Source organism: Diabrotica undecimpunctata, chromosome 1, assembly GCF_040954645.1.
Source record: "Diabrotica undecimpunctata isolate CICGRU chromosome 1, icDiaUnde3, whole genome shotgun sequence".
NCBI lineage: Eukaryota > Metazoa > Arthropoda > Insecta > Coleoptera > Chrysomelidae > Diabrotica > Diabrotica undecimpunctata.
The window spans coordinates 186,140,927-186,162,732 of record NC_092803.1 but is presented as its reverse complement, the minus strand read 5'-3'; the positions used below and the strand labels follow the sequence as shown (position 1 = coordinate 186,162,732).

The window sequence follows — 21,806 nt, the reverse complement described above, 5'->3', positions numbered from 1 at the left end:
GCCCGTTGAAGAGTCAACACTGGCACATGTAATTTTTTGTCTTTAGTGGATTTCTCCAATTTATCATTCGTTCTACTATTTACCGAAATCAAAGTGAAAATTATTTGACTATTCCCTATTTGTAAGTTCTTTTGTTCAATATATTACTTACTGGTGCTTTGCTGTTATTAAACTTTTGTCACTATAAATAGTTATTCTATTTTCAGTCCGTCCACGTGCATTTGAACCTGTTAAGTATAACTTTTCTTTACCAAGAGAGTTTTTGTCGATTGAGTATGGTAAGATGTAAATTTGTATTTATTACTATGAGTATTTATTAGTGTGTTATGCTTTAAACAGAAAAGATTGGGTGTTATATTGCTTTCAAATAATAACTTTTATAAAGAAACCACATAAAATAAAACGTATAAACAAATGATTTTAAAATAAAACCTCGGAATGTTATCATATTTTATTAATTTATTAATAATATTTTATTTGCCATAAGTCATTGTTTCTGATAGTTTTAATATTTTCTTGATTTATCATTATTTACCTAAAACAGTAAAATGGTTAATATTGCAATATTTTATATACAAATAAATAAATAAATAAATAATAAAAATATATATATATATATATATATATATATATATAATATACATTATAATATAATGTATAAAAAGCGCACTTCATAATGCCCTACCAATTCTCTTTTTGTTACAGTAAAAGATTAGAGCCCTATACAACCGAATGCCACTGAATCAAGCAATGCTGAAAAAAAAGATTGATTTGTTTGCAAGGAACTATTATTATTAAAAAGAAAATTAGAAGGCCGAAGACCAAGAGGAAGATCTCTAACACGATGGTTAGACCAAATGAAAACTCTGGTGGAGAAATCTTTTCATGAAGCCGTCCATACGGCAAAGGATCACAGCCAATGAAGGGAGCAAGCCAATAATATTTAGAGTGTCACTACGTCCTGACAAGTGATCAAGAAATGAGGAAGAGGATCTGTAAGGAGAGAAGATAATGCCTAAAACAGCTAAGCCGAATTCAGAGGGGATAGGACTTTCCCCCTTCGGTAGTCATTCCTGGTGGATTACCTGATCGAGCTCCTTGACGCACACAGAGGGTAGAAATGCTAGCTTATGCGAATGATCTAGGATTTATAGTTAAAGAAAAATACAAAAATACTCTATCCAGCACACACTAACGAACATTATAATATATCCTTACTAAAGAAAAAGTACTATTTAGAAAAACTCTGCCAATCCTTAGAAAACAGTAGCAGTCTGTTTCAAAAGGAGACGAAACTTAGAGGACATCTGGATGACCATATGAAAAATGTACGAAAATCTGAGTATGGTAGTCTAATTGCCAACAAAAAATCACCAAAGACAAGCTGAATAAGCTTCAACGACAACCATGTTTAATCATACCAGAAACGATATTGACGTCCTTCACTAATTATATGGATGAAGAACAAGACAAAGGTAAAAGCATACAGAAAGTGGATAAAATACCTAGATACAGGGTAAAAGGATTGCGGGATCAAATCTGGAGGGATAATAAAAAATCATACAAAGTTGGTAATGGTATTCAAAGCAATTTAACCCAAATATAATTTCGAAGTAACTTATCGTCGTCTTTCCAGAAAGAGACAAATCTCATAATGACAGATCAATTATGATACATACACAGCTCTGGGTTTTAGTGGTAGTAGTAGCCTTAGTGAAAGTTCCAAATCAAAATAACTCAGTTATTTTACATTAATTTAAAATTATCTTCAGAATCTGATTAGAATCACAAAAACGAACAAAAGTAAGTTTACTTAGGGTGCCTGGACACACTGTTATTGAAGAGGAAACGAAAAAGCCTTGGAGATTTCATTGGCATAGCAAGGAGTACAGTTAACGGGTAACCGCTGGTACGACAAAATAAAATGGGCCCTAAACATTCAAAGGCTTCAAAAAAAAACCTTCAAAGAAGAAATAATTCAAATATCTACTACATAGGAATAGGAATATTGTGGATCCTAACAGGACACTAGTGCAAATTACAGATTTTGAGATGCTGAAGACAAGACGGTGCAGCACTTTCTGTTTAACTGCTTAGGATTCGATAGGATTAGGCTCACTGCATTTGAGCATTATCTAAATCTTCTATCACTAAAAGGCTGGGCTAAAAGGATAACTAGCTGTAGAGAACCACAATAGACCTGATAGGTCTAGTGAATACTCATATTGAACCTAACCTAACCTAACTCTGTAAAGGTTCATATATAATAATTACCGTGCTGGTTGGCAGGAGGCACAACAATCTTCATCTTTAAGTCTCAAAACTGTGCCTGCTGGACAGAGTGGAATACCACATTGTATACCTGCACATCGTGGATTACCTAAAATAATATAATAGTTAGTATTAAAAATATTTTGCTTCATTATTGTAGAATACTAGTAGGTAATTATAGTGTAAAATTATGTAATTGTATGAAGCTATATGGAAAGTGGAGAGAAATAATCGTGGCGATAGGTTGGTTATATTTTTTATTAATGAGGAACTCATAATTACTAAATCAAAGACTGTAAAAAGACTTATTGACCTATACTCGGCAATGAAAATAATGTGAAAACTCTACCTCTTAGCCACAAAAGGGAAAACATTCAAACTGTTCTTATCTCTGTTTGAAAAGAAGCCCTCAAATTACATACAAATATTTTAAGCTTATAGATCCTAAACGGTACAGGAACGTGCTAGAAGCCGTTGAAAAGAAAAAACCGATAGAACTCTGATGATATTAAACAATCAAGCAGGGTGTCATGTAATCAAGACCTTAAGTTTATAGCACCTAAACGTCTTAGGGTTCAGAGAGGTGGAGCGGGCTTTTATTCTCAAACATTATTTTAAACAATTTATATGATTAATTTAACATTAATTTCAGTAGCAAAATAATAAAAAAGTTATTCACAATTTTTATAAGCAAAAAATTACAATACAATTTGCAATAGTAAATTAACATTATTTATAAATCTCAATTATAAAGCTTTACACGTTTTTTATCAGATAGTTAACTAAAATGGTGCATTTTTGGACTCAAATTGTTGATAAATAAAAAAATCCAAATTAAATTTTGCAAATACTATTTAACCGATCACGCTTATTATTTTCACACAATTCAAATACAACAAGACCCTTCAGTTCAGGTACATATTTAAACAAATTTTAATAAATTACAAAAAAGTTCAAAACATCAAGTTTAGTAACAATATTCAAAACCAACAATTTTGTTGTTCATTTTGCAATAAACTTATTTGTTTTGTCGCCGTACCCTAGCTAAGGCTCTGGCCAATCCGCGTACTGTGCATACCGCTCCTCAATTTAATTGACCAATGAAAGTAATATTAATTTACTATTAGCTATTTAAATAGTATCAATCCGATATTGGCCGATTGTCTTGAGAATTGCCCCCACTACTTTGTGAGTAGGAACTCGAGTGTATAAATACGGGTGATTTTCAAGCAATCGTCATCTGTTGATCACCGGACTGGACCGGTCTCGGTCCTTAGAGACTTGAAGCTCCGATACCTGGAGTCCCCTGCCATTAAAGACTTACTGCCTCACACTTAACTCTGTAGCTGGTGTTACCATTGTACCTTCTCATCTTTATATTTATGATGAATATCATAAATATATGATGAATAAAGTTTTATTCATCAACCTCAATTATTGCAAAGAGGAAAACACTCCCCAAATAATAATACTTTATATAGTAAACAAAGGAATGCATTTGTTAAGGCCATATCGACATGGAAGACGCTCCATAATGCTATGGAATAACGAGCTCCCAGGGGATATGTATTTACATGTGTTTAGATATAGTTGAAAACAAATTGAGGACGAAGAAACCCCATGAGGTGACAGTTTACTAACCGATTTTAATTTAACATATCACATTTTGTATATTTTTTTTTTCTAAAAAAGTTGTTTGTTGATATCAAATCTCTAAATAGGAAACTTTTTAAATTATAAGTAAAATAATGAGTTTGACGTTTTGATTGTTTATTTAAAAATTATTCCACTAAAAAATGAATGAATCCCTAGATGACAGTGTTCTTCTAATATCTCATACTACGTGTTTCAACTGCCAAAGCCATCTATACGCTTGTGACTAAAAAAGTGAACTTAGCTCGAGCGTCCACTGCTCATCTGTTTTAAAACTACAGTCCTAAACCGATTGCACTCACAACTATTTTGTTAGCGTCGGCAGCGTTAATGCACGGGAATTCGCCCAAGGGACGATCCGCCTGAATTAGGTTCGTTATTTTAAAACAGTTGCGTCGTAAACGCCCAACCTTAGACCCTAAAGATGATTTTAAGTGGAAGTGAATTAAACGTTTCATTCGCTTAAAATCGAAAAAAACAAACATACCAAATGGTTCGCATGTGGGACAACAAGCATTATCTTTGAGCTTCAATGTAGATCCACGAAGGCAGTTTGGTGCACCGCATTGGATACCTTCACATAATGGGTTTCCTAAAAGAAAAATATTTATGTAATAAACCAAAATTGAAAAAATAAACCAGTTACAAAGTACCAAATTACTCTAGTAACTGTATAAACGTTGTCGAGGTACATCTATGTTAAAAAAAGGTCATAAATAATTTTAAATAGTGGGTTTTTAAAATAACCAAGTTAAAAGCTCTTTTAACAAATAACTCAATAACAAATTAAATTTCAAACATAATAAATACAAGAAGAAAATGCAAGAACAAAAACAAGTGCTGATAGTGACAGTTAGACCAAGCATAATTAAAACAATAAAGAAGTTTTATAATTGGTTGTGTGACTTGACGTCTTCTACATTGTTTCTCCATTCTTTCTTTTGTTTGCTTACGGTTTTCCAATCTCCAACTCCTATCTTATTAAGATCCGCAATTATCTGGTTCCTTCATCTCGTCTTTGGTCTTCCTCGTAATCTGCCTAATACTGGTCTCCATTTAGTGAATTTCTTGATAACTGCTTCTGAATTTCTTTTTTCTAGAAGTACCATCCATCTAAGTCTCTGTGCCTTGATAAATCTGACGATGTCTTCTCTTTTCAAAAGTTCTCTTATTTCATACTTCATTAGTTTTCTAAATTCATTTTTACCTAAGTTTAGTTTAGTGGGCCTGCTATTCTCCGAATGATTTTTCTTTGTAAGATCATCAATCTTTCTTCATCTTTCTGTATCAGGCACATTACTTCAGCACCATATGTGATTACTGGTCTAATTGCTGCTCTGTAAATTTTCAGTTTAGTATTTTAAGTAAGCTTCTTATCTTTGAGAAAGTTGTTGTATTTCCATTAAGTTCTGTTTCCTGCCACAATTCTTTCATTTATTACTATGGTTCTTTCATTAGTTCCATCAACGGGAACTCTAACATATTTAAAGTGTTCTACCTATTGAAAGGTCTTTTATTTTCAAAAACCTTTTCAGAGGTCCAAGGCGGAATTAAGATTAACGGAATCAGCATAGACAACACCAAATATGCTTATGATACCATCTTAATAGCAAGCAACGCACAAGAACTACAGAATATAATAAATGCGGTAGGTTATCACAGCGAAATGTTCGGTTTACATCTAAACGTTTCCAAAACTAAAACTTTAGTATTTTCAAAGACAACAATTAACGTACATGTGTATGCCAAGGGTCAAATAATAGAACAGGTAAATTCCATAAAATATTTGGGAGCAAATATTAATATAGAGTCAGAGTAATCAAAAAAATAAAAAAGAAATCCTATCAAGAATCGAACAAGTAAGAAAAACATTCATGAGCATGAAAACATTTTTTACAAGATCAGACCTTAGTCTGCAGCTTAGAATCCGAATGATCAGATGTTACGTTTTTTCTGTCTTACTGTATGGCTGTGAAAGTTGGACAATGGACTCTGAAATAGAAAAAAGGATAGATGCCTTTGAGATGTATATATACAGATGATGTTGAGAATTCCATGGGTACAAAGAGTTACTAATATTGCGGTACTTCGTTGCATGTGTAAACAAAAAGAATTACTAAGAATAATCAAAGAGAGGAAAATGCAGTGCTTGGGTCATGCGTTAAGAGCTGAAAGATATAAATTACTTTAAGTTATACTGGAAGGAAAAGTACAGGGCAAAATATCAGTAGGAAGACGCCAGAACTCGTGGCTGAAAGACCTAAGTAGATGGTTCGACCGCTCATCCGCAGAAATCTTTCGCACAGCAGTTTCCAAAACTACAATTGCCATTTGGATCGCCAACCTTCAAAAGGAGACTGCGTCATGAGAAGAAGAAGACCTTTACAAACTTACATTTCCCAATATTTGACCTTGTCATATTAACTGTACTTTTTCTTGAGCATATTAAGTATTTTGTTTTATTTTAATTTATTGCCAAACTCCTCTTGGATGCTTCTTTGCACAACTTTGCAAATTCTTCCTTTAAACTGTTTAGGTTTCTACTCATCAGTGCTATGTCATCAGCGTACGCCACAAGCTGCGACGTCGATGTTATAATTTTTTTATTTTTAAAAAAGCTTCAAAAACGATAAAGAATTTTTAGAGTTTATTTATCACATTGTATAAGAAAATCGTCCGGAACGTATACGAAAGCGATATATTCGTGATAAAATTATGTAAAACCCAATGGAATTTTACAATATTTCGTTAGCGCATTAACTTAAACAACAAATTTAATATTGTTTGCTACTTTATAGGAATATAACCAGTTTTTATGGGATTGCCCATTTTTCAAATGTAAAGGTATATACTTGTTTATCATTCATGTTCATTATTCAGGCTCTACATGAATGAACTGTAGCTTTTTGCAAGTCATAGAAGAAAGAATATGGATATTGTTGTTGAACAACAAGGTCAACAGGGTCAAGTCATGATAGCTTAATATTTGATGGAAGTGCATTAAGAACTAGAATGGGAAAAAGTAAAATTCCAGGCTTATTAATTGGTGACAGTGGATATGCATGCAGACACTATCTACTTTCTCCAGTATTCAGTATTACAGCCAGGTATTTGCTGATAATTTTCCTAAATAAATAATAGTTTATTTGATAGGTATATTGATGGAAAAGATTAATTTTTTTTTAGTAGTTTGGTTCACTTTTAAGCGCAAGGATTCTATGTATCTCATTATTCTTACCATTTGTTTACTTTTTATTGTCTGTATACTTTGTTTAATACCAAGTCAAAAAATTAAAAATCAAAGACAGAAGACAGTCACATTCAGAAACCCATCAAATAAACACGTAATTTTAGCGCAGTTGTCATATATCAGACGTAACTAGGGCTAATTGCACTTTACAAATTCTTAGAGAGACAATCTCATCTTGAAAGTGGTGCTTTGAAGAATCTAGCCAAGAATGCATATCATAGCAAGTAATTAGTACAGTCATTAGTAATTATTTTCCCAAACTTTCGCCTAAACTGATAAAATCAGAAGTAGAACGTGAAAACACTCGATACAACGTGGGGTGAATTTTCGCCCCACATACATTTCGGCAAAATCCGACGAGAATATTTAATTTTCTGGTGGCGGTATTATGGGTTTTACTACTTCTTTGTGCTCTTAATACATCAACTACCAATGTTCTAAACCGTCAAAGCGATTGATTAAACTTAATTACAGATATTAATAAAAACGTTAAAATGTGGCGAGAATTCGCCCCACCCGGTATTAGGAAGGTTAATCATATTACCGATTTACAGAAGGTTACCGATTAATTAATTCATAAAAAACACAGAATTCCGAGAAGAATTCCTTAAAACGTAAAATTACATATTTTTTCTTAGGTTTTCTTTCGACGACAGGTAAATCAGAAGCGATAAAAAAAAAACGGTTTTTTGACAAAGTACCACGATCCACTGTGTACGAACTTATAAAAGACGAATCAGTGTTGTGAAAAAAAGAAAGGATTGTGGTGCCCATCGAGTTTTGCCAAGTTTTTATTTATCAGCTATACGGGAAACAATATATCACATGTATTCGGTGAATAACTTACCAACTTTAAATAAACTTTTAAGTGAATTAAGAAACAAAGAAATAATTCCCGAGTGTCATAAAACTACTTTTTGGAGCTTTTTAAAATCTAATGGTTTTATGTTTAAAGCAGTGAATAAAGCAGGTAAGTATGGAATCCAGTCGTTTAATAATAAGAAAGTTCGATTATTTGGAGAGTCTAAGGTCTTTTAGGAGTGAAGGGAAGAACCTGTATTATTTGGATGAAACTTGGTTCGCCACCCACGATATAGTTAAAAAATGTTGGATTGATGGTAGTAAAAATTACCTCACCAATGTTCCTTCCTCTACAGGGAAGATAATTTGTATTTTACATTGTGGGGGAGAATCAGGGTGGGTAGAAGATACTTTATTACTTTCTGCTAAGAGTGTTAGTGATTGTCGCTCAGATTATCATCAAGATATGAACAGTACTTTGTTTGAAAAGCAGTTTGAGCAGCAACTACTACCTAAATTAAAAAGAAATAGCCTTATTATTTTGGATAATGCTCGAATATCATTATAGACTAAAGAGTAAAATTCCAAACACTAATTCAAACAAAGCTGAAATTCAAGAATTTTTATCAAAACATGAAATATATTTTATGGATTCTTACACAAAAAAACCACTTGTAGAACCATTAAAATTAGTTAAATGTGAAAAAATTATGTTATCGACAGGCTAGCTGAGAATTATGGGCATAAAGTATTAAGATTACCCCCTTACTATTGTGTACTGAATCTAATAGAACTGTTGTGGTCTCCATTAAAAAGTAATGTCAGGAAAAATAATAATTCTCCTAAATCATGTTCGGCTGTTGTAGATTTAATTCGGTAAGACCGAAAAAATGTATAGAGCATGCCAAAAAATTAGAAGAAACATACTTACAGTTCCAAAACATTATAAATAGAGTAGTTATATATTTAAACGATAGCAACGATAGTGATACCGATTTAAATGTAGACGATAGTTAAGTTTAAAATTATTTTTTTTTCTATTTTTTTACTTTGTGTGATTGCTGTAATTTTGATAAAATGTATCATATATAAGTCCGACCCTGTATACAACTATACCTAGAAGATTCAATCCGAAATATCTTGCAACGAACAGTAGAATATATTATTTCCAAACTGAAATTGTGAAAATATCACAAAATCAAGCTGAAAATATAACAAACTCATCTGATAATGATACCCGAGAGGTGTGTGACAAGATGAATAATCAGATAGCTCTTATTTAAATTTTTTGTAGTAAAATTACATGATTTAAAAGTGTACCAATAAAAAAAAAATAGGATAAAGTATTCGTGGATAACTGGTCTCTAAAACACTTGCACTCAATATTCAATTATTCTTTAATATACTACAACGAATAACATTCTTACCGAATCCTTCGCATGTGGGACAACAAGCACCTGCCTTCACTATTGGACGAGCACCACGTCCGCATTGTGGAGGATTGCACTGTATACCAGCACATGCTGGATTTCCTAGAATTAAAAAAAATTAAAATTAGTAGCAGATCTTTAACGGTAATGTGCAAATTCAATTCAGATACAAATGATCTTGTAGCTTTAGACCATGCGACTTAATTATTGGCGAATAAAAATGCGACTTTATTACCTACACCTTCAGCTAAAGAGCAGTAAAGTACTAAGGCACAAAGTACGATAAACTTCATTGTGAATTCGTATGTTATAAAAGAACTGACTAGTATATAAATTGAAACTGGTTTGAAAAACAAAGTATTCGTCTGCTTTTATATTTGGTGAATTAAACACTAATTAAACCAATAAACACTGATAGCAAATAATATAAATTAACGATTATATTATAACATGAACTTAAAACACAAACATTAGCTGAATATATTATTTTTATCTATGTTAAATATTGGAAAAAGTTATAGGTCAATCAATATCAATATGTTTTTAATATAAAAACATATATTCAAAATATATTCAATGAATATATTCAAAAAAATTTATTGAAAGAATTGTATGCCAAATTCGAAGTCGTCATCTAAGCACACCATCATATTACCATAAATAATTATAACTTGAAAATAACTAGAATGTAGAAAAACGGGTGTGGCAGTCCAGTGGGACTGCCTGTAGAAGTTATACTTCTATACACGCGTTCGCCGCTAAAAATTTATATAGGAGTCAATCTGCACAATCATTACATATGTAATGCTATAGGTAAGAGAGAGCAGAAAGAGAAAAAGAATTAGTTATGTAGGTATATGGTGCATCGTTTGCTGTATATAAATATTTGACCTGTAATAGGAGTATAGTAAATGAAGGATTGTATCAATATTTTAATGAAAATATATATTTTTATTTTTATATATGTATAAAAGGAGTTGAATGCAAAAAAAATTACACATACTCTGCAGTAAAATTCATTGTTTATTTTGTTTTTGATTAATATTAAAATTACAATACAATAAATACACTGCAACATAATTCAATATAATAATACAATATAAATTAAAATGTAATATTCATAAGTATTTAAAACTGCCAATATACATTTATAACTTACTTTACGAAGATAAAAATAAAAAACCAAACTTTAAAATTGACAGTTCGGTAAAACAGTGATTATTTTGAAAATACAAAAGCCTAAAATAATTATTATAAAGGTTTAATTTTAAATAATACAAAACATGTCACATAAATAATAATATTAATACATATTATATTATATATAATATTATATATACAATATTATATAATATATAATATTAAATATATATATATATATATATATATATATATATATATATATATATATATATATATATATATATATACAAAAGGAACATTTTTATTCTCGAGAGAGGAAGAGAGAGAAAATATATCTTCTGTCTCTCTCTTACTCATTATCTTACATATGTAATGGTTTCACAGATTCACTCTCATGCAAATTTCCAACGCCGACCGTGCGTATAGCAGTATAACTTCAAAAATAAACGAAAAACAAGTTGGAAGCAATGGAGCATACCTAATAAATTATCAGGAAATCAACAATGATAATATATTAGGGTTAATGATGAAAATCCTTGGCTTTTTAAAGAAACTTCAAAATTTGAAAACATAGTATACGTACTAAAAATTAATTCTTCCTTATGCGTAACTGATTCTAAAAAGGTAGGCAATCAACGCGGCAATTCGCACTGTCAATTTTGCACACCACAAAGATTTACAGGATAACTCCACAAGATACCTATTCCAAAAAAGAATAACCGAAAAAAGCAGAAATACATAGGTATATCACAGAAAGTGATGGAGTCGAAGAAAGCTGGGCAAAAGATAAGTCTAATATTTTAGCGTCGGCCAAAGAAGTTCACGGTGAAAGAAATATAAATAAAAATAAATCGTTCCCATGGCAAAGAACATGGTTTTGTACAGAAGTGAATGAAAAATGTAAAGAAAAGAAAAAAGCTTAACTGAGACACCTGTCAACCAAAACACAAGTGGCAGACCATAATTACCAGACAATTAGAAACGACACACATGCAGTTGTAAGAAAAATAAAAAATGATCACTGGGAACGCTTTTCGAAAAAATGGAACATAACAATAAAATACCGGACGAATGGAGAACGAGCCAACTAACTGTAACTGTAACTGTACAAAAAAAATTTATTTGATCATTACAATTTGTACAGCTGTTTCCTAAAAAATCTGATATGACTCTTAAATATTTTGCTGTTTCTTTCTCAGATAATAGTAAATTTAAAAAAAAAATGTAATAAGGATTTAGTATAACTCTCTCTATATATAATTTTAAACGGTCATACTTTTCTTTGGATATGGGAAGTAATGTTGTATTAAGTGGTTTTGAGCAAAAGTCTCTGGCACTGAAGTTGAGTGACTTTCTTCATTTTTCAAATGGATCATGGTTACTGTAAGAATATTTGATAAAACTACATTTGGGGTATAAAAGTCTGTTTTAAGAGTTTTAATTTTATTCCATGTCACTTTTTCCTTTTGTTTATCCTTGTCCCAGTTGATTGCCGTTTTTCTTGTAGACTTTTTAAATTTAGTATGTTTGCTTGTTCTATTTCTATTACAACGTAATGTTGTTTTCTTACGGCAGGTATTATAGTAGATCATATTATTGGTCCTATATTTGTAGATGGTAATTTGACAGCGGAAAAATATATTTAAGTATGTTAAGAGACGATGTTTTTCCTTAGTTGGCTAACTTATATCCCAATCTAACAGATCTGACTCTACCGCATGAAACTGTCTGGTTCCAGCAGGACGGTGCAACGAAATCTTCTTCAATAAATGGATTGGACGAAGGGGTACTATTGGGTGGTCAGCTAGGTCGCCAGATCTTACGAATTTGGATTTTTTTCTGTAAGGTTATCTCAAGAACAAAGTATATGTAACACAACCAACTAGCATTGAAGACCTCAAAGAAAAGATAACTACAGAAATGCGGAATATTTCACCCCAAACTTTAAACAAAGTTCGGGACGAGTTTTATAGGAGACTGTGTTATTGCCAACAACAAGGTGGAGAACATTTTGAGCATTTATTTTAATGTAACCTAATCAATTACCTCGGGTATTCTATGAATTAATTGTCTTGAAGAAAATTATACTTGTTATATCTTGTTAAGTAGCTTTTAAAAATATGAAAATATACAGGGTGTTTCATTTAAAATACAGATTATGGACTATGCCAGACTTGCGTGGATCACCCTGTACATTCAATTTATGTTTAAATAGTGCACATTTAAATTTAAAAGTTAAGGTATCTCAACGTTTTTTATTATTTTCTAAAATAAGGATACAAACAATTTTATTTCATAAGTGGCTTCCACACTATAGATATTGTAATGTTTATTTTTATTCATTAACAATCTTCTAAAACTAATACTAAAACACGACAAAGACTACCTCCTTAAATTCTAATTGCTCCCTATAAATCTCTTTTTCGCCTCTTTTTTGGAAGTGTCTCTAGAATTCTCATAAAGTTAATACGGCTGTATAATTTTTTCGAACGCCGAGAAGGTTCGATCAAGGTCAGGGGCGTAGCAAGTGTCGGCGTGATAATTCTTCCTCCTTAAGAGATGGTTTTTCCTGAAACCTTGTCGGGACTGCACCCTCCTTTACAACTCTTAGTTGTAAACAAGTGGTAAGGGACGATTTTTGCTCTGCTGTGGTAACCACGTGGATTACAATAGACTAACACGTAGACATCGGTGTCCTTAAAAATTTTTATTTTTATGGGAAACGTTACTTTAAATAAGATAACGTTTCCCATACATCTTAGTAAGTGGGTTAGTCATGAGCGTTGTTTTTTATTACCAGATAGAAAGGATAACGTGACGCATTTCAGAATTTCAAAGCTTTTTTAAGAGCTGGTAGTTGGCATTGAAGTTCTGCAACTCAACCAAACTTCCATTGAAAGATGGATATCAATCCTTGTACATCTTTAATACTGGCTGGAAAGGTATTGGTCAGTGACTGGTTATGTGGAAGTGCAAGTAGATCTTGATTTTCTCTAGTAGTAACACCACTCTTACTTTACTGGTAGCTCCATATGCTCCCATGATCCCTCAAACGTAAGGTAAGTACTCCCTGAACTTGGCTTGGGGGCGTTCAGGGACTCGATCTGGTTTATAACAAGAAATACAAATTAAAAGGATATGACTTAATAGTAATTAGTGCTTACGCGTCTGGTAACGATGACTCTAATGCAGAAAAAAGTAATTTCTTTAACGAATTGTCAATCATTGAAGACAAATGAGCTACCATAGAAAAGTAGCCCTGCTAAGTGATATAAATAAAAAGACTGGCAAAAATACCAATAGCTTAGTAGTAGATCCTCGTGAAGTAGACTATAAATGAAAACAGCGAGGTGCTAATATATTTATACCATCAGCAAACATTTAAAATCGCTAACGAGCACATACGGCGATATTTACCGCTTGACTTGGACATAACCAACACGTAGGTATTATTATTGACCATTAACCATTATTGACTATGCTATTATTAGGCAAGAATCAAAATTTAAAGTATTAGATACTAGAGTAAAAAGTGGTCTCGATTGCTGATCTGACCACTTTGTTATAAAAGCTAAAATATTATTTTCTTACAGATATTCTGTTTCAAAAGAAAACAACAAAAATGAAATTATATCTGTAAATCTATAGTATATAATTTGGGAAGCGAACTCCAGAACATCTTGGTAGAATGTTTAGTTCATTAACTCTAAAGATACATTAGAAACGAAGCATTAGGAGAATGAAACCGAAAGTGCAAGAAGAAAAACCTGCAGTGGAGTGACTTGGCAACGAAAAGAAACAAGTGTATGAGAAATTGTTGGCGACGAATCCTCCAAATATCGAAAAATAACATCTTAGGGCTACAAGAGAGATAGACAATAAGAAACATAATTATTTCTTTAATTGGAGCAGATTAATGAAAAGAATTTTACAAGTTTCTGCAGTATATTCTCAACATGGACAGTGCATGTTTGGCACACATCAACCTACTAATTTTAATTGACGACTGACTTCATAGAAGATGATGACAGTGTGATTTATATTTTCACATGTGCAAAAAATAAAAAGACCACCCAAGACATTGAAAAATAGAAAGGAATGGAATTCCAAATGAATGGAAGTAAGCATTTATTTTATTAATATACAAAAAAGGAAAAAAGGCAGTAGGTCGGAATATACAAATTACCGGAGTATCAGTTTTTGCCCTCTAGTGGACGTGTATATGAAAGAATTATTTAAACTCGAATAGTACATAATATGACAGAACTTTTTAGTATAAACTATACATTTCTTCATTTGGCGTATGTATTTTAACAGTACGATAATTACATATCATTATATAAATACAGAACCAAAAAAATAATTAAAGGAATTGAATTAAAGACCTAATTATACCAAAAACGGCTTAAATAATCTTGTATAACATTCTGTACAGCATCTACAAAGTTCTGGTTTGTAGCCTTCTACTTGTTTGTTTGTGCAATTTGTTCGTTTACAAAGAACCTCAACTGCAGAACACAAATCATTGCAATATTCAGGCTCTTTTTTTTCTGCTTGAAAATTATCTTATGACCGCGATTTTGAAAAAACAAAAACACATATTACAAATACCAAACAATTTGTTGTCCATAAAGAAGACATTCTTTTTAGCTTCTTGTTGATATGTTGGTTACCACTTGCTAACATAAGCAGACAACAACGTCTTTAACTGGTTAAGTGAAGATGTATACAGATTGTTTCACAAATGCATCTTCAAATTATCTCTGAAAATTTTAATCGCATTTTAAAATACAGATATTCCCTGCTATCTAAATGATTAAGAAATAAATGACTAGATAATTAAGAATTATGAACGCCCTATCCTGTTTTGATTTGAAAAAATTGAAAAAATCAAGAAAGTTACAAATAGTTAATAGGAAGGCTGAAGTAGCGAGAAACATTGTTAAGCAAGCAGTGGAGGTATCCGAGGTAAATAAAAATGTTTATGTTATAATTTTTGACCTCCAGCAGACTTTTGTTCACTTCAAAATTGACTACTGGACCTGCTTTTACAAATAAAAAATTTTAGTGCTATAATTTTAGTATCCATTGCCGCAATTACTATTTAAATGGGAATAAGCCACAATTAAAGGTTAAAGTACGTTTATTGACGTTTCAATTTCCACTTCGGAAATCGTTCCGATTTCCGATTTCCGAAGTGGAAATTGAAACGTCAATAAACGTACTTTAACCTTTAATTGTGGCTTATTCCCATTTAAATAGTAATTACTTTAAAATGCCACAAGAAAATAGCTTCAGAACAACATTAAGAATCCATTGCTGCAATCAACCTGAAGAAAGGTATTTTTTCCTTAGACATAAAAGAACTGCCAAACAATGGCGAATGAATTTGCCAGTTGCTTAAACAATTATTTTGAAAAAATTAATGTCCGAATTTGAATTTTTAAAACACTTTACGCCGTATCGGATAACTGTTGTGGCTAAAATAAAAATTGGACAGTCGTGGAATTTTGATTACGTCTATTAGCTATTGGCTTCTGGAAGAATCAAAAAAATTTCATAGTATGACCTACCTCCACGGGTAGGTCATACTATGTTACCTAGCAATAGGGATTTTGGGAAAAAATGCAAAAACGAATACTGCACTCTATTCTCCCAGTAATTGTGAATTTATTTAAAGGGAGCCAAAAACAAAAGACCTTTTGTTGTAACTACTCTAAAGAGGTAAAACATTTTTGATTTTCCTCATCTAAGGGAGCATTTCATCCAAACTAATTTTGCCATAAGCAACCTTGTGAAGTTAGAATTTAATATTAGTAGTCCTTATGTCATGCAAGCTTATAAAACATATTCAGGACTTATCAGACCTATCAACTTGAAAAGAAAAAGGGGTAGGTCTAATCTTGCAATGGAAGATTTTATTATGAAATTACCCATAAAGTATGCAAAAGCTTTGCCCATTGAAGAGTCAACACTGGCACATGTAATGTTTTGTCTTCAATATATTCCTCTAATTTATCATTCGTTCTACTATTTACCGAATTCAAAGTGAAAATTATTTTATTATTCCCTATTTGTAAGTTCTTTTGTTCAATATATTACTTACTGGTGCTTTGCTGTTATTAAACTTTTGTCAATATAAATAGTTTTTCTATTTTCAGTCCACGTGCATTTGAACCTGTTAAGTATAACTTTTCTTTATCAAGAGAGTTTTTGTCGATCGAGCATGGTGAGATGTAAATTTGTGTTTATCAGTGGTATATTTAAAGCTCATCTCAATACAGTTTTTAAACGTCAGAAACTTAAAAGAGACGTGGATTATCAATCTACGAGTATTTATTATTGTGTTATGCTTTAAACAGAAAAGATTGGGTGTTATATTGCTTTCAAATATTACCTTTTATAAAGAAACAACATAAAATAAAACGTATAAACAAAAGATTTTAAAATAAAACATCGGTTATTGAATGTTACAATATTTTATTAATTTATTAATAATATTTTATTTGCCATAAGTCATTGTTTCTGATGGTTCCAATATTTCCTTGATTTATCATTATTTACCTAAAACAGTAAAATGGTTATTATTCAGCAATAGTTTATATACAAATAAATAAATAAATAAATATATTTATATATATATATATATATATATATATATATATATATATATATATATATATATATATATACAATATACATTATATAATGTATAAAAATCGCACTTCATAATGCGCTACCAAATTCTCTTTTTGTTACAGTAAAAGATTAGAGCCCTATACAACCGGATGCCACTGAATCAAGCAATGCTGAAAAAAAAGGATTGATTTGTCTGCAAGGAACTATTATTATTAAAAAGAAAGGTAGAAGGCCGAAGGCCAAGAGGAAGATCTCTAACACGATGGTTAGACCAAATGAAAACTCTGGTGGAGAAATCATTTCATAAAGCCGTAAAGAGCAAGCCAATAATATTTAGAGTGTCACTACGTCCTGACAAGTGATCAAGAAATGAGGAAGAGGATCTGTAAGGAGAGGAGATAATGCCTAAAACAGCTAAGCCGAACCCAGAGGGGAAAGGACTTTCCCCCTTCTGTAGTCATTCTTGGTGGATTACCTAATCCAGCTCCTTGACGCACACAGAGGGTAGAAATGCTAGCTTATGCGAATGATCTAGGATTTATAGTTAAAGAAAAATACAAAAATATTCTATCCAGCACACACTAACGAACATTATAATATATCCTTACTAAAGAAAAAGTACTATTTAGAAAAACTCTGCCAATCCTTGGAAAACAGTAGCAGTCTGTTTTAAAAGGAGACGAAACCTAGAGGACATCTGGATGACCATATGAAAAATGTACGAAAATCTGAGTATGGTAGTCTAATTGCCAACAAAAAATCACCAAAGACAAGCTGAATAAGCTTCAACGACAACCATGTTTAATCATACCAGAAACGATATTGACGTCCTTCACTAATTATATGGATGGAGAACAAGACAAAGGTAGAAGCATACAGAAAGTGGATAAAATACCTGGATACAGGGTAAAAGGATCGCGGGATCAAATCTGGAGGGATAATAAAAAATCATACAAAGTTGGTAATGGCATTCAAAGCAATTTACCCCAAATATAATTTCGAAGTAACTTATCGTCGTCTTTCCAGGAAGAGACAAATCTCATAATGACAGATCAATTATGGTACATACACAGCTCTGGGTTTTAGTGGTAGTAGTAGCCTTAGTAAAAGTTCCAAATCAATATAACTCAGTTATTTTACAATAATTTAAAATTATCTTCAGAATCTGATTAGGATCAGAAAAAGTAACAAAAGTAAGTTTACTTAGGGTGCCTGGACACACTGTTATTGAAGAGGAAACGAAAAATCCCTGGAGATATCATTGGCATAGCAAGGAGTACATTAACGGGTAACCGCTGGTACGACAAAACAAAACGGGCCCTAAATATTCAAAGGCTTAAAAAAAACCTTCAAAGAAGAAATAATTCAAATATCTACTACATAGGAATAGGAATATTCTAGATCCTAACAGGACACTAGTGCAAATTACAGATTTTGAGATGCTGAAGACAAGACGGTGCAGGACTTTCTGTTTAACTGCTTAGGATTCGATAGGATTAGGCTCACTACATTTGAGCATTATCTAAATCTTCTATCACTAAAAGGCTGGGCTAAAAGGATAACTTCATTCTAGAGATGAACCATAATAGACCTGATAGGTCTAGTGAATACTCATATTAAACCTAACCTAACCTAACTCTGTAAAGGTTCATATATAATAATTACCGTGCTGGTTGGCAGGAGGCACAACAATCTCCATCTTTAAGTCTCAAAACTGTGCCTGCTGGACAAAGTGGAATACCACATTGTATACCTGCACATCGTGGGTTACCTAAAATAATATAATAGTTAGTATTAAAAATATTTTGCTTCATTATTGTAGAATACTAGTAGGTAATGATAGTGTAAAATTATGTAATTGTATGAAGCTATATGGAAAGTGGAGAGAAATATTCGTGGCTATAGGTTGGTTATATTTTTCATTAATAAGGAACTCATAATTACTAAACCAAAGACTGTAAAGTGACTTATTGACCTATACCCGACAATGAAAATAATGTGAAAACTCTACCTCTTAGCCACAAAAGGGAAAACATTCAAACTGTTTTTATCTCTGTTTGAAAAGAAGCCCTCAAATTACATAGAAATATTTTAAGTTTATAGATCTTAAACGTTACAGGAACGTGCTAGAAGCCGTTGAAAATAAAAAAACCGATAGAACTCTGATGACATTGAAAAATCAAACAGGATGTCACGCCATAAAGACCTTAAGTTTATAGCATCTAAACGTCATAAGGTTCAGAAGAGGTGGAGCAGGCTTTTATTATCAAAAATTGTTTGAAACAATTTATATGATTAATTTAACATTAATTTCAGTAGCAAAATAATAAAAAAGTTATTCACAATTTTTATAAGCAAAAAATTACATTTTGCAATAGTAAATTAACATTATTTATAAATCTCAATTATAAAGGTTTACATGTTTTTTATCAGATAGTTAACTAAAATGGTGCATTTTTGGCCTCAAATTGTCGATAAATAAAAAAATCCACATGAAATTTGGCAAATACTATTTAACCGATCTGGCTCATTATTTTCACACAATTCAAACACAATAAGACCCTTCAGTTCAGGTACATATTTAAACAAATTTTAATAAATTACAAAAAAGTTCAAAACATCAAGTTTAGTAACAATATTCAAAACCAACAATTTTGTTGTTCATTTTGCAATAACTTATTTGTTTTGTCGCCGTACTCTAGCTAAGGCTCTGGCCAATCCGCGTACTGTGCATACGGCTCCTCAATTTAATTGGCCAATGAAAGTAATATAAATTTACTATTGGCTATTTAAATATTATCAATCCGCTATTGGCCGATTGTCTTGAGAATTGCCCCCACTACTTTGTGAGTAGGAACTCGAGTGTATAAATACGGGTGATTTTCAAGCAATCGTTATTTGTGGATCACCGGACCGGTCTCGGTCCTTAAAGACTTGTTGAAGCTCCGATACCTGGAGTCCCCTGCTATTGGAGGCTTAATGCCTCACACTTAACTATGTAGCTGGTGTTACCATTGTACCTTCTAATCTCTGAAGTTTTATTCATCAACCTCAATTATTGTAAAGGGGAAAACAATCCCCAAATGATAATACCTTATATAGTATACAAAGGAATGCCTTTGTTAAGGCCATATCGAAATGTAACGATATGTATTTACATGTGTCTATATATAGTTGGAAACAAATTGAGGATGAAGAAACCCCATGAGGTGACAGTTTACTAACCGATTTTAATTTAACATCACATTTTGTATATTTTTTTTTTCTAAACAAGTTGTTTGTTGATATCAAATCTCTAAACAGGAAAGTTTTTAAATTATGAGCAAAATAATGAGTTTGACGTTTTAATTGTTTATTTAAAAATAGTTCCACTAAAAAATGAATGAATCCCTAGATGACAGTCTTCTTCTAATATCTCATACTACGTGTTTCAACTGTCAAACCCGTCTATACACTTCTGACTAAAAAAGAGGACTTAGGTCAAGCGTCCACTGCTTATCTGTTTTAAAACTACAGTCCTAAACCGATTGCACTCACAACTATTTTGTTAGCATCGGCAGCGTAAATTCACGGGGATTCGCCCAAGGGACGATCCACCTTAATTTGGTTCTTAACTAGTTTTTAACCGTTATTTTAAAACGGTCTCGTCGTAGACGCTCGACCTTAGACCCTAGAGATGCTTTTGAGTGGAAGTGTATTAAACGTTTTATATGCCTAAAATCGAGAAAAAAAAACATACCGAATGGTTCGCATGAGGGACAACAAGCATTATCTTTGAGCTTCAATTGGGATCCAGGAGGGCAGTTTGGTACACCGCATTGGATACCTTCACATAATGGGTTTCCTAAAAAAAAAAAAAGAGAAAATATAATAAACCAAAATTGAAAAAATTAACGTTGGTAGAAGTCCTCAGTTACAAAATACAAATTACTATAGTTGTCTAGTAAAAGTTGTCAAAGTACATCTATGTTAAAAAAAAGACATGAATAATTTTAAATAGTGGGTTTTTAAAATAACCAAGTTAAAAGCTCTTTTAACAAATGACTCAATAACAAATTAAATTTCAAACATAATAAATACAAGAACAAAACCAAGTGCCGATAGTGACAGTTAGACCAAGCATAATTAAAACGATAAAGGAGTTTTATAATTGGTTGTGTGACTTAACGTCTTCTACAATGTTTCTCCATTCTTTCCTTTGTTTGCTTATGGTTTTCCAATCTCCAACTCCTATCTTATTAAGATCCGCAATTATCTGGTTCCTCCATCTCGTCTTTGGTCTTCCTCGTGGTCTGCCTAATACTGGTCTCCAATTAGTGAATTTCTTGATAACTGCTTCTGAATTTCTTTTTTCTAGAAGTACCATCCATCTAAGTCTCTGTGCCTTGATAAATCTGACGATGTCTTCTCTTTTCAAAAGTTCTCTTATTTCATACTTCATTAGTTTTCTAAATTCATTTTTACCTAAGTTTAGTTTAGTGGGCCTGCTATTCTCCGAATGATTTTTCTTTGTAAGATCATCAATCTTTCTTCATCTTTCTGTGTCAGGCACATTACTTCAGCACCATATGTGATTACTGGTCTAATTGCTGCTCTGTAAATTTTCAGTTTAGTATTTT

At 31.9% G+C, this 21,806-nt stretch overlaps 2 protein-coding genes across 5 annotated transcripts in view; both read right to left on the bottom strand.

Annotated features, from left to right (window-relative positions):
• Nucleotides 1-439: 439 nt before the first annotated feature.
• On the bottom strand, nucleotides 440-9,801 carry LOC140432711 (uncharacterized). Its single transcript, XM_072520780.1, has 5 exons — nucleotides 9,641-9,801; nucleotides 9,403-9,507; nucleotides 4,412-4,516; nucleotides 2,275-2,380; nucleotides 440-535 (listed from the first exon to the last, which is right to left on the bottom strand). The coding sequence occupies exons 1-5, from the start codon at nucleotides 9,696-9,698 to the stop codon at nucleotides 532-534; spliced, it is 378 nt and encodes a 125-aa protein (XP_072376881.1). The 5' UTR covers nucleotides 9,699-9,801; the 3' UTR covers nucleotides 440-531.
• The window catches only part of LOC140432710 (uncharacterized), a 48,253-nt gene continuing 26,916 nt past the window's right edge, over nucleotides 470-21,806 (bottom strand). For 3 of the 4 annotated variants that reach the window (XM_072520776.1, XM_072520774.1, XM_072520779.1), the window contains 3 exons: nucleotides 20,927-21,031; nucleotides 18,853-18,958; nucleotides 17,009-17,112 (listed from right to left, as the gene is read on the bottom strand). In XM_072520776.1, the coding sequence (XP_072376877.1) occupies nucleotides 17,109-17,112; nucleotides 18,853-18,958; nucleotides 20,927-21,031 (215 nt within the window). In that variant the 3' untranslated portion in view covers nucleotides 17,009-17,108. Of the gene's footprint in view, nucleotides 2,242-17,008; nucleotides 17,113-18,814; nucleotides 18,959-20,926; nucleotides 21,032-21,806 lie in introns of those variants that run through there. The other variant, XM_072520777.1, reaches the window with a different exon arrangement.

Bases quoted from the DNA above. Each gene is read 5' to 3' on its own strand.
- LOC140432711 (XM_072520780.1), bottom strand. From the start codon at position 9,698: ATGAAGTTTATCGTACTTTGTGCCTTAGTACTTTACTGCTCTTTAGCT. The intron at 4,517-9,402 runs GTAAGAATGTTA...TTTTTCTTTTAG, and splicing joins TCCCACATGCGAAGGATTCG to GAAACCCATTATGTGAAGGT. The intron at 2,381-4,411 runs GTATGTTTGTTT...ATATTATTTTAG, and splicing joins TCCCACATGCGAACCATTTG to GTAATCCACGATGTGCAGGT.